Source organism: Lagopus leucura, unplaced genomic scaffold (genome assembly GCF_019238085.1).
Source record: "Lagopus leucura isolate 7727_CA_CO unplaced genomic scaffold, USGS_WTPT01 Super-Scaffold_100008, whole genome shotgun sequence".
Classification (NCBI taxonomy): Eukaryota; Metazoa; Chordata; class Aves; order Galliformes; family Phasianidae; genus Lagopus; species Lagopus leucura.
The window spans coordinates 28,918,265-28,933,767 of record NW_024962265.1 but is presented as its reverse complement, the minus strand read 5'-3'; the positions used below and the strand labels follow the sequence as shown (position 1 = coordinate 28,933,767).

The following is a 15,503-nucleotide window of genomic DNA, read 5'->3' as shown; positions in this document are numbered from 1 at the left end:
CACAGTGTTTTACTATTACTAATTAATAGTTTGTTTTCGGTTACATAAACAGATTTATAGACTGCAGTAGGCAAAAGCTAATAACAATTATTTTTATCCACATTTTTAATGGGAAAACATTTGTTTTGATTATAAAGTGAGATTTTGCTTGATATAATAATAAATATTCCATAAGCAAAATATTTGATTTTGAGTTTACTGTCTTTTCTAGTGCCAGAAATATTTATGATTCTAAGGAGGACAGCCATGTTGAATTTTTTTTTTAAACTCCAAAACTTGTTAGTTTTTTAATATGCCCCTGCCTCATAATAAACAATAGTCTAATTATATTTATTAGAATTGGCTCTCAAGTGACAGTTAATAAATGCATAGTCCTATTGTGCATACTAAATTCAGCATTCCAAAAACTTAAAAGCAGATAGATCAAAACAACGGAGGTAAAAATGTCACAGAGACAAAACACGGCAAGTTAATGACAGGGAAATAGCTCAGACTTAAAAATTACTTATTATTTAGTAACTTGTAACAACAATTTATAGAATTGAATTAGAGGCAAATCACAGTCTTTCTGATGTTTTAGATACACAGGCTCTCTAATGTGTACAGTTTGATCGTACAGCAAAGAATTCCAAAGTCCCCTTCCAAAATAAATACTTCAAAATAAATACTTCAGCACGTTTCTGATTCCACATTACATTTACTCATGGATAGTGAATGAAGAAAGAAAAGTGTACAAAACAACTCAAGTATTAATCTAGTTTAATTGAAACTCCTAAACACTTCTTCACTGTGTTCAGAGTGTCTATGTGTGGTGCATTTCTCTGGCCTGTTTCACCATACGTGCCCCGAACCATACAAATACAGGATTTAATGGGCTCTGCGTCCTTTACTGTAATCAGTCCATTGGCTTTTTGATGTGACATAGGTTTGGTGTGATGATGGAAAAAGTTGCTTCAACCATGTATTTTCACCTCTGTTTCTGAAAGGTGAAGGGCAGAATTTTTAATCAAGGAGCAGTTTATCTTTAATTATGAAAAATATAATTAGGCATTATCACCTAATTGCTGTTACTGATGGAGAAAGTCATATTTTTGTAAGTAGTGACCCATGCTGTATTATTGCTCTACTGTTTACCACATAATGAATCTGTATTTGTGTTTGGCAGCTAGCCAGCGTAAATTAAAAGGTAATCAACATGCTTCTCTGCAGTCCGGTCATCAAAGTCACTGGCTCCACAGATGAGTAAATAACAAAGTCAAGTTGTGATGTTCTAACTGAAAATCTCCTCAAGGAATAACTGTGTTTATCTCCTCTGTTAAGACATGAAATGATTCTGAAAATAACCATATACAAAAAGCACTCCAAAACAGATCAGAATAACTGTGCTATACATCTGGTGTTGAGTTAAAAAACAGTTTAATGTCTCAAGGCACCACCATGGTAGAATTTTATACCTGCAAGTAATCATCTAATACACTATTGTACACTTAAGGTAATGTATTAATAAATAGCTTGTGCAATTTTGGGAAGCAATCTATAAAGGAATGTTAGATATACAGTAGGCACGTACTCTAATACAAATTAAAAAAAAAAACCCTAGAAAAAGCATGCTGAGCACCGTTTGGTATAGACTGAGTTTCTTATTCTAAACACTATGTAAATCTTAACTTACAAAAGGTAAAACTGAACTCTGACAGCAACTGCTTATTTAAACTGATTTTCCTGGGTATTTGACTCTATGTTGTAGGGTTACTCTTAGGGACAGCGGACTCTGGTACTGGTTGTAAGGGGCTATCTTGTTCACTCAACTGTGCGTTCAAGTTTTCAGAAGTTAGGAGAGAAGAATTAAAAACTATTTCACTTAAGTCTGATTTTATGGATACCAGATGTGGTTCTTGAAAACTTAATGGTTCTTCTACTAACACCTGTGTATTTTCTCGTGTCATTCCCATATCTGACGGTGACTTTCGTTTCATTCTTGTGTATGATTTGTCTAAATTCTCCATGCCTTGGTCAGTTTTTTGAAATCGCCCAAAGAACCAGATGAAGAAACCAAACAAAGCAAAAGCCAGTAAACTTGGAATAAAAGCCAGGCATTTGACATCAAGGCTAGAGCCTATGTATCTGCTGTGCAAGAACATGTCTCCTTCAGCATAGGTCCGGTTGGTCAACGGGTTAGTGTTATTGGATCTCCATTCCCAAGACAACTTAGTTCTGTTAAGATCTTTCAAGCTTTCTGAGTCCTTCACGGTGTAGATCTTCTGTCCAGGACCGATATATTGACCATATTCGTGAGGTTTGTAAAATATTTGGTTCTTCCACATATTTAGATCCAAGATTAAAACAAGAAAGATAATCCCATAGTTAAACCATTTGCCTGTTTGGAGAAAAGAAAGATCTGTTATTTGATATATCCATTTTAGAAGCAGAACACGTGCATTCATATGTAAAATCAACTAAAAGCAAAAATCCTTTTGTAATAAATCTGTAAAGCAAAGTTGTAATAATATTCTCACTGTAATCAACTTTGTGCTGAATATCCTTTAGTATTTTACAGTTTAGGTCTGGGCACATAATAAAATAATTTTGTAATGCAAGCACAGCAGTATATCAATTGAATTCACATTGCAGTTAGTAGGTGATCTGCTGATTAGATAATTACCTGATGTGGTATAGATCAATACACATAAAAAACATTAATTTCAGGACTTTGAAAATATTGACATGGAAATTCTCCTTGAAAAGGCTATATTTAATAGAAATATCTGTATGCCACTAATGACTGGAATGAGACTCTTCTGGGATTTTATAAGCATTTACATTTTAAGCACATACAGATATTGTTTAATATACCAACCATGGTGTCCAAATGTTCACAGGTGATGCAATTGGATAAGTGAAGATTTAGAGATATTACTCCCTTAAGAAAAAGTGAGGACTGATTTTAACACTGGAAGGTTAGTCAGCTTAGCTTTCCTGAGCTATACGTAGTGAAAAACTCCTCCAAGGAGTGACTCATAGTCTAACATTAAGTCCCTGAATACTGGAGGAAGAATGCTTTCTCTGTCTATCATTTAAAACTACTCTTTTGCATGCCTCCTTTAGGCATCCAAAATATATAAAAGGTAAATTTATGCAATAGCAAAGTTATCCCTGCTTTAAGCAGAATATTGGAACAGATGACCTCCAGGCATTCCTTCTAAGCCAAATTATTCTATGAAAACACACACAAAAAAATTACATAATTTTCATAAGGCATTTCGTTCACGTTTAGCTGAACATATGTTAAGATCATATCTATGCAGTAATGACTGGCACCACCCAAGAATCTAGCAAAACTACATACATCAAAGCTGTATTATGATGGAGAATTTACGACTGACATGACAGCATTATGTGGAAGGACATTTGGGGAGGAATGCCTCTACTGACGATGAATGAAACCATTTATGCTACAACCATATTTAACTATGTTTCAAGTGAAAAAGAAAATGAATGTTTCCAGAGACTGCTAGACTGTGGGAAGTGGATGACAGGAAGTGAAAACATTCATGTTGGGCCAGGACTGCTCCTTCCATCCGACAGATATGGCAACAGTGAAAACATGAAAGGAAAAAACTGGCAACTAAAAGATCAAAACAGGAAGTGTAATGAATTGGAGAAATTACTGAGATGAGCTTTATCAAGGCCAAATGATACTGCTATAATCTTTATTACAAACTTCAGGTATGAATGACAAAGGGAACTTACATGTTTTAATACTGAGATGTGAGCTACCACAACTTTAGGCTTGATGGCACCCAGTGGATTTCACAGTTCTCACCTGTGATCGTGTTGCTCTAAGTACAATGTGTATAAAATGAATGAATAAAATACCTGAGCAGTAAGACTCAAGATAGCAGCCTGATGATGGAGTCACCTAAGAAACTAGTAGAAAATACTGAAAATGCTGAATAGAGTTTGCCAGGTGCTTGGTCTCAGGCCTCATGTAGAACCTCTCTTACACTATGATTACACCACCGTGAATCTTCTGTGTTGGATATGTTTAAAAAAGGTTCCAACCCTCATACCAAGAATTAGAGTACTCACCTGATATGAAAGAGATGTTCAATTCCTCCTTGTTTAATTAAAAGTATGAAACTTGAAACTTCCTCACTCAGCCCCCAGATACAGTAAGGTAGACAGAAACACAGCCTGAAGTTTCCCTGAGTGTATCAGTTGTATTACTGCTTGTAAATGGTGCTTGGACAATCAGCTTACATGCAAAAATTCCACTTACCTGAGTCATGTCCATTATGCCTAAGAGCCAGCTGGCTGCCTGACATCTCTCTGTTTTCCATTGGACCTACTCCTTTAATTTCTGACCTCTAGACTATTTTTACATTCTCTGCTTCACTGCCATGATATATGAGTTCAATGATTTTTCCTTTGAAAACTGTTGACACCAGAACTAAATTCTGTAACAGTCTAACTACAAGCATATGAACACAACGATATCTTTCAATTCCTACTCCATATTCCCTGTAGCCAAGGGCTGTGTTAATCTGCTGTGACACAAAATAGGAGTTAGTGCTGTCTTGGTTACTTACAGAAAGTATTTACCTTCCTCTAGAATACACTGTCCTCTGCTGTTCATCCCTCTTCCAAGATGTGTACTTTACTTAGCTGCATTAGCAGGAATGATAGACAAGTAAGTCCAGTTTACTAAGCAATTCTTCTAGATGAGTAAAAAATGTATTGAAGCAGGTCTGACCCAGCAGGTCTGACAGTCTCCTCTCACAAACATCTCTCTAATGATAATTCCATATGACATTTTGTTTTTTGAGATTGAAGATACTAACCAAGCTTTAGCTTTATATACAACTATAATCTCTGTACAAAAATGTATATAAAATCACTGTCTATTGCCGCTCAATTTTAGCATAATGTTGTTTATAGCAAACTTTAAATCACATGTCAAGCTCATACAGGAAATGAACTTTGTAAGTTAGGAGTTACTCCTGACCTTGCATCTTGTGATAGTCTCAAGCCTCTCAGTTTGCAGAGTTGGGATAAATATATTATAAAGTTTTTCTTTAAAAAATCTTTAAATCTTTATAAATTTTTTTCTTTAAAACAAACAAACAAACCCAAACAAAAAACAAAAACAAAAACAAAATCCAACAAAAATCAAACCCACTAAAAAACCGTAATATAATTAATTTTGCAATGTTTCAAATTCCCAAATAAAAATTGGAAGGGAAAACAGAGTCCCATGTAATGAAGTCATTTAATTTGTCTCCTAGCCAACTTCTGTAGGATCAGCTCTAGGGAGGTCTGTGCATCCAAGAATATTTGCATACACCTGGCACTGTCTAGCTCTTCTTCAATCAGACAGATTTTCCATAGACAAATTGAGTTGGAAGGATGCAGATGTCAAGACCACAAGGCCAGTCAAGTATTTCAGCAAAATGAGGACTATACCCAGACTCCTCAGTGGAGTTACAATGAAGAAAATCAGGTGACAAAACTGGGTATCATTCAGCCATGCACTACTTAAAACACACCTGGTTCACAAGCATCATTTACAGAGTTGAAGTCCTTATCTGTTACACATGACATCTGAAGGGTCACACATTTCTGCCAGCTGAACAAAACATTTGGGCAGTGCTCTTTTTCTTAAAGAGGCTCAAAAATTCTACAAGTGGTTAAGGAACCAGTCCACAACATCACGTGCAATTGATTTACCAGGCAACTGTGGCAGGAAGATCCTGCAGGTCTAAATGCTCCCAAACAGCTTCTGATAATGGAGTATTTTTATTTTTGTAAGTAAGTCCACTGTGTAATGGAGTAGTCATGTCCTAAAAACAGAATTCTAGTGTAGAAACTAGTCCTCAGGAGCTCTTTAGAGGTCAAGAGGAGATATGAAAATCACACTTATTAAGGCTAGATTCAATTGACCACATGCTGTGCAACCACAGCTAGAGGCTTATGTAGAAAATGTTGTCTTCAGATTCTTATCTCAATTGCATTTTGTGTCTAAAAACATCCAGACACTTCTGTAAAACATACAGATATCTTAGAAACATTCTTCATCTCTTCTGTCATATCAGTGCTATTGGCTAGATACATCCATGCAGACCACTCACAGCTGAACTAAGCAGCAAATCCTCTGAGATCTTTTAATGTCTATGTGCATGGACAGCTTTGTTTTTACCTCTAACCTTTCTATTTTTGCCCTCGGACTCCTTCAGGCATATCTGTGTAGGTGATGCTTGGCCTGGATCTAGTCATTCTTTTGGTTTAACTCCACAAGCCAGCCATACCAGGTACTTGCCAATCATGAAGATGACAATTTCTCCTTTGGGTGGAAGAACACGTCTAGATTAGAACTCAGAAATACACAAACAGCTAGAAAAATTCCCCTACCTGTTTTCATACCTAAACCTTAACATTCCTCATTTGGAACTTATTTGAAACTATACAGCCAATTCTCTTGGATCTGTGCCATTAGATGTCACCGGCCTGGCCCCCAAGAGCCTTTCAACAATAAAATAGTCAGAAGTAACAAAATTTTCTTTAAAGTATTACAAATTTCCCTGGGTACTACAGAAACTAGGCTAGATTATGTATTTTCATAAACAACAGCCAGGAAGGAAAACATACACACTATAGTGAACCATCTATCAAGGGAAATCCAGATGAGTTAAGCAAATGCAGGAATTCAAGATATTTTTTATGTTCATAGATAAAAGCATCTATCAAAACAGGATAAAAATGTTTAATACTGAGTAGATACTTGCTAGGAGTTCCTAGATGCAAATAAATGTGGGCAAAATGAGGTACTAAGTTACCAATAAAACTGAGATAGGCTTTTGATAGTAAATTTAAAATTACAGTGAAGCATGTAAGCAACAGGCTGCAGATGTTAACATAACTGCCAGTTTAAAACATTCAGAAATCATAAGTCAGGCCTAAGAAAGCATGCTCCCTGTTCAAAGTAGATAGATAAGTGAAAAATAATGCACTCAATACTCCTTCATTTATCTGCTTTTTGAGACAAGGACCTATGTAGAAGCAACATTTTTTCTCTCTGCCATCATGAGGTACATTTTTAAAAATATGAAAGTAGATGTTCTCACACAGGTGCAGAATATAGGAGAGAAGACTTCAAGATTAAACAAAAAAAAACCCACACCAAACCAAAACAAAAAAACACATTAGTAGTCACCTATTTTAAAAGACTTGCAAGAAAATCAGGAGAGCTGGCAACGCAGATCACAAAACTGTGAAATCCTTTCTCTGTACAGACCATATACCAAGTCATTAAGCACGCAGCAACAGAAAGGTGGTTTAATGTCATTTACTTCTCTGCATGTCTCTACACTTATAACTGATTCTTTGTGGGACCATTGCTCATTAGAGCAACCCAGCACTGAATAGGGTTGCTCAGGGGAGTCCAGGGGCTGCTCTTGTTTGTATCAGTCAAGAGTGACCAAATACATAAAACTATGAATAATATTTGCAAGGAAAAAGATGGGAAATGATATTTCAGCCATGAGGTTTTTTTTCTCACTACTAGTAGAAATGGATTTTCAGTTTCTGGACATTGGGGCATAGATTATGGTTTTACAACTTGACCTTATCACAATAGCAAGTACAAAAATAAATGATATTTGGGCTCTTTTTTTTTTCCTGCTTGTAACATAAAAAAAAAGTTACACAGTTAAGTTTAACACTGTGGATCCCATGAATTAAACAAGGCTTAAACAAATAAGGTTTTCACAGGGCTTTACATTCCCTCCATTATCAATACCCTACCTACACGTCATCTGCTGCAGTTTCTTTCACTTTCTACCCTCATTTTAGATTTTATTACATTCATCTTGTTAAATATATATAAAGAACCAGTTTTTTCCTTCTTTTATTAGTTACTTGATTTAAGTAGAAAATTAGAAGAATCTACACATCCACACAAGAACTACAGTTTGAAAATGATCCAAGATGATACCCTAACCTAACCTAAGAACTGATGGCAAGAACAGATGGTTCAAGCAAAACTTACCCAAAGGGAGATTCCTGTGCCATGTGTTATGGCTGTTTATTAGATATCCTAAAGGGTGGTGCAGCACTGAGATAAAACAGGCACTCAGTAGACAGAGTACGTGATGTGCAGTCAAATGGATTGATTTGTCTAGTGAATCTAATAAATGGATCTTGTTAATGCTGAGCAGGGAAAAATATTCCTCAGCCCCTATTCATTAGCTCATCCTCATTAAAAGAATGCTTTCTTGCCAGAAAATCAGAAAGACCTCCAGTCCTCTCTGCAGAAGATTCTACAGTGTACAAACATCAATCTTATGTGATTTGTTTTTAAACAGTAGCACTGCCAGCAGTTGTATTTTTGATAATTTATGTTCTTTGCTGTTGCTTATTTCTAGCTCTTCTCTGTTTATCAATATCCTTGACTCTTCTGCAATGCAAAACTGTTCTTCACTCTTCAGTCCCTCTTCTACCACCCACTGTTTTTCATTTACATTAATTATATCCTAAGTTCCTGTATCTAATGGTACAGCTCACCCAATCATTACTCAGTCCTTGTTCAAGCTACTATGTACACCCATTTCACTACTGCTCTTTATTCCATGGAATAACTGCAGGGCATCTGGAATCCTCATAGAATTGGGTCTCTTCAAATTCATGCTCTAGACCTGAGAAACAGAATTAAACCCTCTTTTCCACGAGGTCTGAATTTCATGCCCATTCATGTCAGATACTTGATTCTTATACTCTGTTTTTGCTCTCTTTGTTTCCCTTTTTATCCAAGACTTTTCTCACTTCAGAGAGAAAAACGTGTTCTTCGTCAGATCTCTTCTCATTCTGTATCTGCTGTCACTGACCATGACATCATTTAGCTGTTCCACCTCATCCTGCTCCTGATCCCAAACCATCTCATTTAGAGTATCCCAAACTCATTTCCTGTGGCCTACTGTCTATTTCCTATCAGTACTCCAACAGGAACCTACATACAGTTTGAAAAAACTTTCCATCTCTCTATCTCTACTTTCTTTCTGACCCAACTGCCTCCTTTTACTCAACAGCCTGCAGGTAACTTTTGCACTCATTTTATTTTATTTTTTTTCTGGTTTCCAACCTGATCACTCCAATTTCTATTATCTCTTCTGAAAATGCCTTCTCTTCATTCAGCCTATCTCCAGTGAGTCCCAGTTCCTCATTCTTTCTTGCTTGGCACATTTTCCTTCCCTGTCTTTAGATGCCTGGTAGGCTTAGGGCTCACCTGATAACTGTTGCCCATGTCTTTGTATGATGTCTGAATACTCCTTTTGTCCCTGCTCTGCAGGAATTTCATATGGCTGTATCTTTGGATGCTGTCTATATCCTATTCCTGTACACTGTCATGTGCTGTGATTGTTTATATTAGCAGCTAAAGACTTCTGTCAATTCACATTTGCATTCTTTTGCTATACAGTACTATTTACTTCTCTCTTGCCACCACATTGTTTTGCACAGCTTGAAAGTAAAAGCAAAATATTTATCTCTATTTAACCTTCCTCTCTTTTTCATTCTCTACTGTTATTCAAACACTGTCTCATAGTATGTAAGGACTGGGTGCTTTTATCTGTATGTGCCATCCATTTGAATAACTGTGACTCTATTTTATTTGAAGTTATTTAACTGCCTGCTTTTGGTTAGATGAGTGATGGAAGTATGGCTGTGAGTGGCCTTTGCCAGATGAGAATGACCGAAGTTATGAAAAGACATTAGCATAAATCACAGCAAAGGCATCTGAAAGCATAAGAGATTTTAAATGAAATAAGCAGCTAATTCCCCTGGAGAGTAATTTTAGATAAAAGATTTCTGAAGCTACACTAGGTATTACTTAGTGTCACAAGAAGTTGCTGAAATCCATGACAAACAGCAGGTCTTTTTGATTTGTAAGATAGAGATTCCTCATTTCCCTGAGAGGCTTATATATGGATGGTACTGATAGGGAGAGTTAAACAGATAGAAAAACAGCAATCACCTCGGGAGATGGGGAGAACAAAGAAAATATGTGGCAAAAGACATGCTAGCATTCATTTCCTACACAGAAGCAGTTCAACATGTGCCTGTATCACAGTCTGTGTGGTTACATACCTGTTATATGAATGTGATACTCCTCTTTTAAGATCTTCTGGAAATAAGGTACTTTGAACTGCATGTGTGCAGATGGCAAGCCTGGAAGATTCACTTCAACATCACCCATAAAATGTGGGAACTCCCAGTCCTGTTTAAAAAGAAAAGCAATACCCTAAATATAAGATTTCACAGTATATTTTGCCCTTTAGAGTGGCTTAGATTATCAAAAGGGCATGGTTCTATTTTTAAGCCTCCCATTATTGACTTTTCCCACTATAAGTTTTATGGAACCACTAGAAATTGAGTATCTTGTTTATACTAACTATTACAGTATGATTTTTACTTCAGCTCCATGTAATTACATGTTTAAAAGTTCACTTCAGAACGATAATAATGAGCCCACTGCACTGGCTGACAGCATAAAATTGTCCAAGTATATGAGCACCTGTATATTGCACTGTGTAAAAAGAACTGTTTCATGATGTAACTAATTACAGCACCCCTGCAATAAAAGTTACAACTTCTGTTCCTAATCTGGCAAACAGTTTACAGGTAAGAAATTGGCAGAGAAGGTCTGGCCCCTCAAGTCTTTATACCTGCAACTCGCTCAACTTATGGGGTGTTTTCAGCATCTGCTCATAATACATCTAAATAAACATTCTCTGCAACTGAAGTTTCTTCAGCATAATCTGCCTGAATCAATCCAAGCAGTTTTCTCTGCTGATATATTTCAGCTGACAAAGTAATGCTGGAAATGTGGAAGCTCTTACCTATTATTATGCATATTTTGTGGCATGTGATAACTGAGCTGAGGAGGAGCTGCATTTAGAGGAATTTTTCATTTGGTTATCTGTACCCACCGCTGATCACTTGAAAATGGGTATAATAGCATGGTTCATTACAGCCAAAACTTAAAAGTCCAGCAATATTGCTGGAGTCAGTATAATTACTGCTGGGTGGTTATCCAGTGTGCTGCAGGCTGTTAAAAACATACTGGCCCTGTTCCCATACGTGCACCTGGATTTGTATCCCACAGTTAGTGCAACCCACACTTGAATTACTGACAGTAAGAAAAAGGAATCTGAAATGGAAGGAGCTCTGTAAATAGTTCCTGCTTCCTTTGCATATGACTTAACATGCAAGAGCTGCTGAACAGCTCCAACATTCTCAATGGTGGAAGGGAAATGAAAAGAGTGGGATTTACCAGCAGGAAATTTATCATGGCTCAAACACTAACAGAGGCTGGTTTGTGCTAACATACTCTGATACTGAGCTAAATGGGTTAACATGAGTATACTTGAGAAGAAGCCCTGAGCTGCTGTACCTGGTTCTCAGTGTCTAGAGTGATAGAGAAAGTGCCAATTTACAGATGCAGAAGACAAGAGAAAATAAGGATGTTCTCATCTTCCCTTACCACAAATGCAAAGCATTCTCTTCTGGTCATCAGGTATGGTAATAGCAGCCCTGCTGCACAATCTGCAAACATCCCCTTAGATTTGGGAGACATTCAGTAAGTGTCCAAAGATTAATATTTTATGGATGTGCACCCTCAGTTCATGGTATCATACACATTTCTGGACTCATATCTCAGGGTAACTCAAACATATTCTCATCCAGGAAAAAATAGGAATAAATAGGGAGAAAAAAACCCATTACATATTCTTGAAGAAAACACAAATGGGGAACTAGAAATAATTCAGCACACAATTACAAATCTTGCCTTGCCTTGCCCCAGTGCTCCTACTGCTTTTTGCTGAATTTCAGATAAAATTCCATTAGACACAATTTTGTATTGGACTGTGTTTTTGCACCCATATTTTGTTGATGATATTAATAATCAGTGACTAGAATGTCAGCTCTGCCAAATTTGGAACATACCAAATTATCTGTTTTGGCAATCCATTACTGAATCTGGAAAACATTTCCTAAAACAAATGAAAACAGAGATCCAACCCCAACAGCCTGCTCCCATTTACATTATAAAAAGAAGGTGATTGAAAAGCCCATTAGAAAAATACATATTTGATACTCCCTATTACAGGTACCTTTCCCATGGTACAGTGGTTCACATTTTCTGTATATATACTTCATACTGTGCAAATCATACTGGAATTGTCATCACCTCTGTTATCCTGTTGCCCCATAATATGTGGTTTCCATTGGTGATGACAGCCCACAGCTTTGCCAGCTTTGCAGCTTCAGTGCAGAGAGGTACAGGTGTAGGTGATAAAGATGGACACTGGCATTAGAGACCCCATGGTTATGAACAACTGACCTTGCTATGCTAAAGAAATCTAGACCTGGATCTTTTAAGTGTAAAAACAGAACAAAGAAATAGCATCTAACAGACATGAAAGCAACTGTGTATGGTAAATTTTGTCATAACCTGGATCTTCAGACCAGTGAAGAAAAAGCAAAGTCTAAAATTGTATTAGCAAGCATGAAATGACTCCAAGTGGATCCCAGAGTGAGGAAAAATAAACCATTAACACAAAAATCATATCCATCCCAGGGAAAGGCTCCAGATGTCAATGACATGCTGGAATGCTCCCCAACCTCCACCAGCCTGAAAGCACTGGCCTCAGGGCCTGCAGGAGCAACAGATGGTGAACAAAACACCGTGAAAAGTGGTAGAAACTAAGAAGCGTGCATAGAACAATTTTAACATTAGTACTACTACTGAAACATTTTTTGTAAGAATTAGAAGTCAACTAATAATAGTTATTGGATTACATTGTTAAAATTTAAAGGATGCTACTAATAAAATCTTGGCTATACGTAGAAGGTACGCTTCTTCTATGGCCATAAATAAAGTTTGAGTGTAAAGCTTCTCACAGACCGATTATAAAACCCGCTCAAAACAAGAAGAAACAAAGAAATAAAATGTAAAATAACAATAATAAAATAAAAGAAAACTCAAGGAAATGTATCTGAAAGTAATATGAAAAACAACAACAAAAGCAACTAAAATAATGAGTTACGCCTATTGACTTCAATGAAGGTCACTACAGTCTGTGACTGCACTCAGAAGAATGAAACTTCAGTTTACTAAATCAAATGGCCTTTGGAGCTCTATTTGGCTCATAGATTTGATAAGTAAGAATGCACATACATCACCTGCAAATATGAGTGCATTATTATCAAGGAGAAAAGCTGATGACTATCAACTTTCTTAGCCAATGTCAGTATCAGGTTGACAAATCCAAACTAACAAAGCATTTTGCTGTCTTGACTCCAAGAAACTGTTGTCCAAAGTCTTCTGACTCTGCTATCTTTTTTTAATTTCTTCTTCACTAACCAATAAAAGACAACTTGACTTGAATAAACCCAGAAAAACAGTTTTCTAAGAAATTCCAGATGCCTGGTGGGAATCATCCGCATCATTTCCTAATAGGTACACTAACAGCTTGAATGTGCAACTCCAAAATCTAAATGCTTCCCCCCTTAAAATACAGCCTAGTTCTATGTCATACCTTCACACATGGTATTTTCTCTGCATGGGATCTGATTTCTGTCTGTGCTACCAATTTGTGCTCACCCGTGAGACATGATTGACATATGCCATGTTCTTTAAGTTCTCAGCTTATAATTAAATGAAATTTACTTGATCATCTTTAGTCCTCACCAATAAGGTGTCTGTATTTTGCTGTATCTATGATCTTATTGGAAACTGTGCCCAAAATACCTCATTTAGACCATATCTCCACTTGCATTGTTTGAAAAATAAATTTGTGTAGATATACTGGTCACTCACGTTTGTTCCTCTCATACTGCATGAACTACGTTTCTCTCTCTCTTTCTTTAAATTTGTCAGCCTCATGTTTCTCACATTCACCTACTTCTGCATTTTCTAACCTGGAGGTCTGCAGAATACCTCTATGCAGTCTGTGAAGAAAAAGCCAACCCAGCACCACGAGACTTAAATCAGCTGTACAGAGGTCTCCAGCCTCACTGGCAAGTTTTGTGGGATGTGCAAATCAAATGAGGTTATTACCTCATTTCACTCTGCAGTCATGAGAAAAGGGCAGCCAGAGGATAAATTTAAGATCACTGAGGTGTTCATCCTAGTGCTGCTGTGGGCAAAGAGAGCACCTCTGATTTCCATGACTTAATTCATTAAATCCACAGGCACAGCAATAAAAACAGATGCTGCAAAGGAAGCCATGATATTTTGATTTTCTTGCCTTTGCTTCCAATCTCTAACACAAACAAATGCATACACTCTCTGCCACAATGCCAGGTACTGGTTTAAGGTACTGCAGTGCAACTGGAGGCACTGACTTGGTATCTCTTCAAGTAAAGATATAATAGCAATGGTAGCTGAGCATCAAAGCCAGACTTTATGATAAAATCTGGCCATTCTCTGCCATCATTTGGGAAAAATAAATGGCAGGAGAAGCTCCATCCTGGCCCCCAGTGCCCCATGCTTCATACACACACGATCCCACGTTCCTCAGCATCCAGCACTTCTCCACCAAGGAATAGGGAAACTGCAGCAGAGAAGGTGGGGCTGGAATTAAAAGCTGGTAATGATTAATGGCAGCCAAATGTGCCATGCTTTCATCTTGCCTCTTGCCTCTGTGTAGCTCAGAGGATAATCAGTACACAGTAACTACAAAATAATGCTAAAATAATATAAACACTGTTCAGATGTAATCATGAAAGAGGACAAATGCACACTGAGTATTTCTGCTTTAAGTAGTAAAGATATGTACTGTATTTAATACCAGGAACACATTTGCACTTTAAACCCTTTTGAATAAATAAACAAAAAAACAGAAGGAAAGAATTCAGGAAATGTACATATGAATGTGCATATTTGTGTTTGTTCCAGAAACTGCCAATAGCAATTTTTATTTAATTTATAAAAATCCTTTTAACTTATCAGGTTGGAGGCTTTATGTTTTCAGGTATCTTTGCATCTCTTAGGCAGCTTTGTTTCAGCTCTCAGAGCGTGGTAAGACAGGCAGATAGAGGAGATTTAATGACAAGCAATGTCTATAAATTTTTGCAAGTGTTTGAAGTAAGAAATGAGCAGCTGGAATTCAGAGACAAAGGCCCGAATCCTCTGTGGTTATCTCTAACTTCATTTGGAGCTGCAGCTCACAGTGATCTCTGCAGCTGTGAGCTGCTAAAACACAAACACAATTTTAATATTTCACTCCAATATACATAACAAGTCACCAGCCACAACCAGAACTCACTGTTATGCATATAGTATCAAATTCACAGCTGAGTTTCTGGCCTCCTGCTCTTTGCAAATGTCTTATTTTACTAGGAAGGAAGTTTGATATACATTGCAGTTTTCAGCCTTCACTAAACCAAGAACACCCAGCTACTCTTAACCTTGCCTGCATGTATGCTTGTATGGCTTTAGTGAGGCT

At 37.0% G+C, this 15,503-nt stretch overlaps 1 protein-coding gene across 3 annotated transcripts in view; it reads right to left on the bottom strand.

The window, feature by feature from the left end:
• Positions 1-278: 278 nt before the first annotated feature.
• The window catches only part of TMEM117 (transmembrane protein 117), a 194,150-nt gene continuing 178,925 nt past the window's right edge, over positions 279-15,503 (bottom strand). For all 3 annotated transcript variants that reach the window (XM_042872858.1, XM_042872859.1, XM_042872860.1), the window contains 2 exons: positions 10,138-10,267; positions 279-2,377 (listed from right to left, as the gene is read on the bottom strand). In XM_042872858.1, the coding sequence (XP_042728792.1) occupies positions 1,737-2,377; positions 10,138-10,267 (771 nt within the window). In that variant the 3' untranslated portion in view covers positions 279-1,736. The remainder of the gene's footprint in view (positions 2,378-10,137; positions 10,268-15,503) is intronic.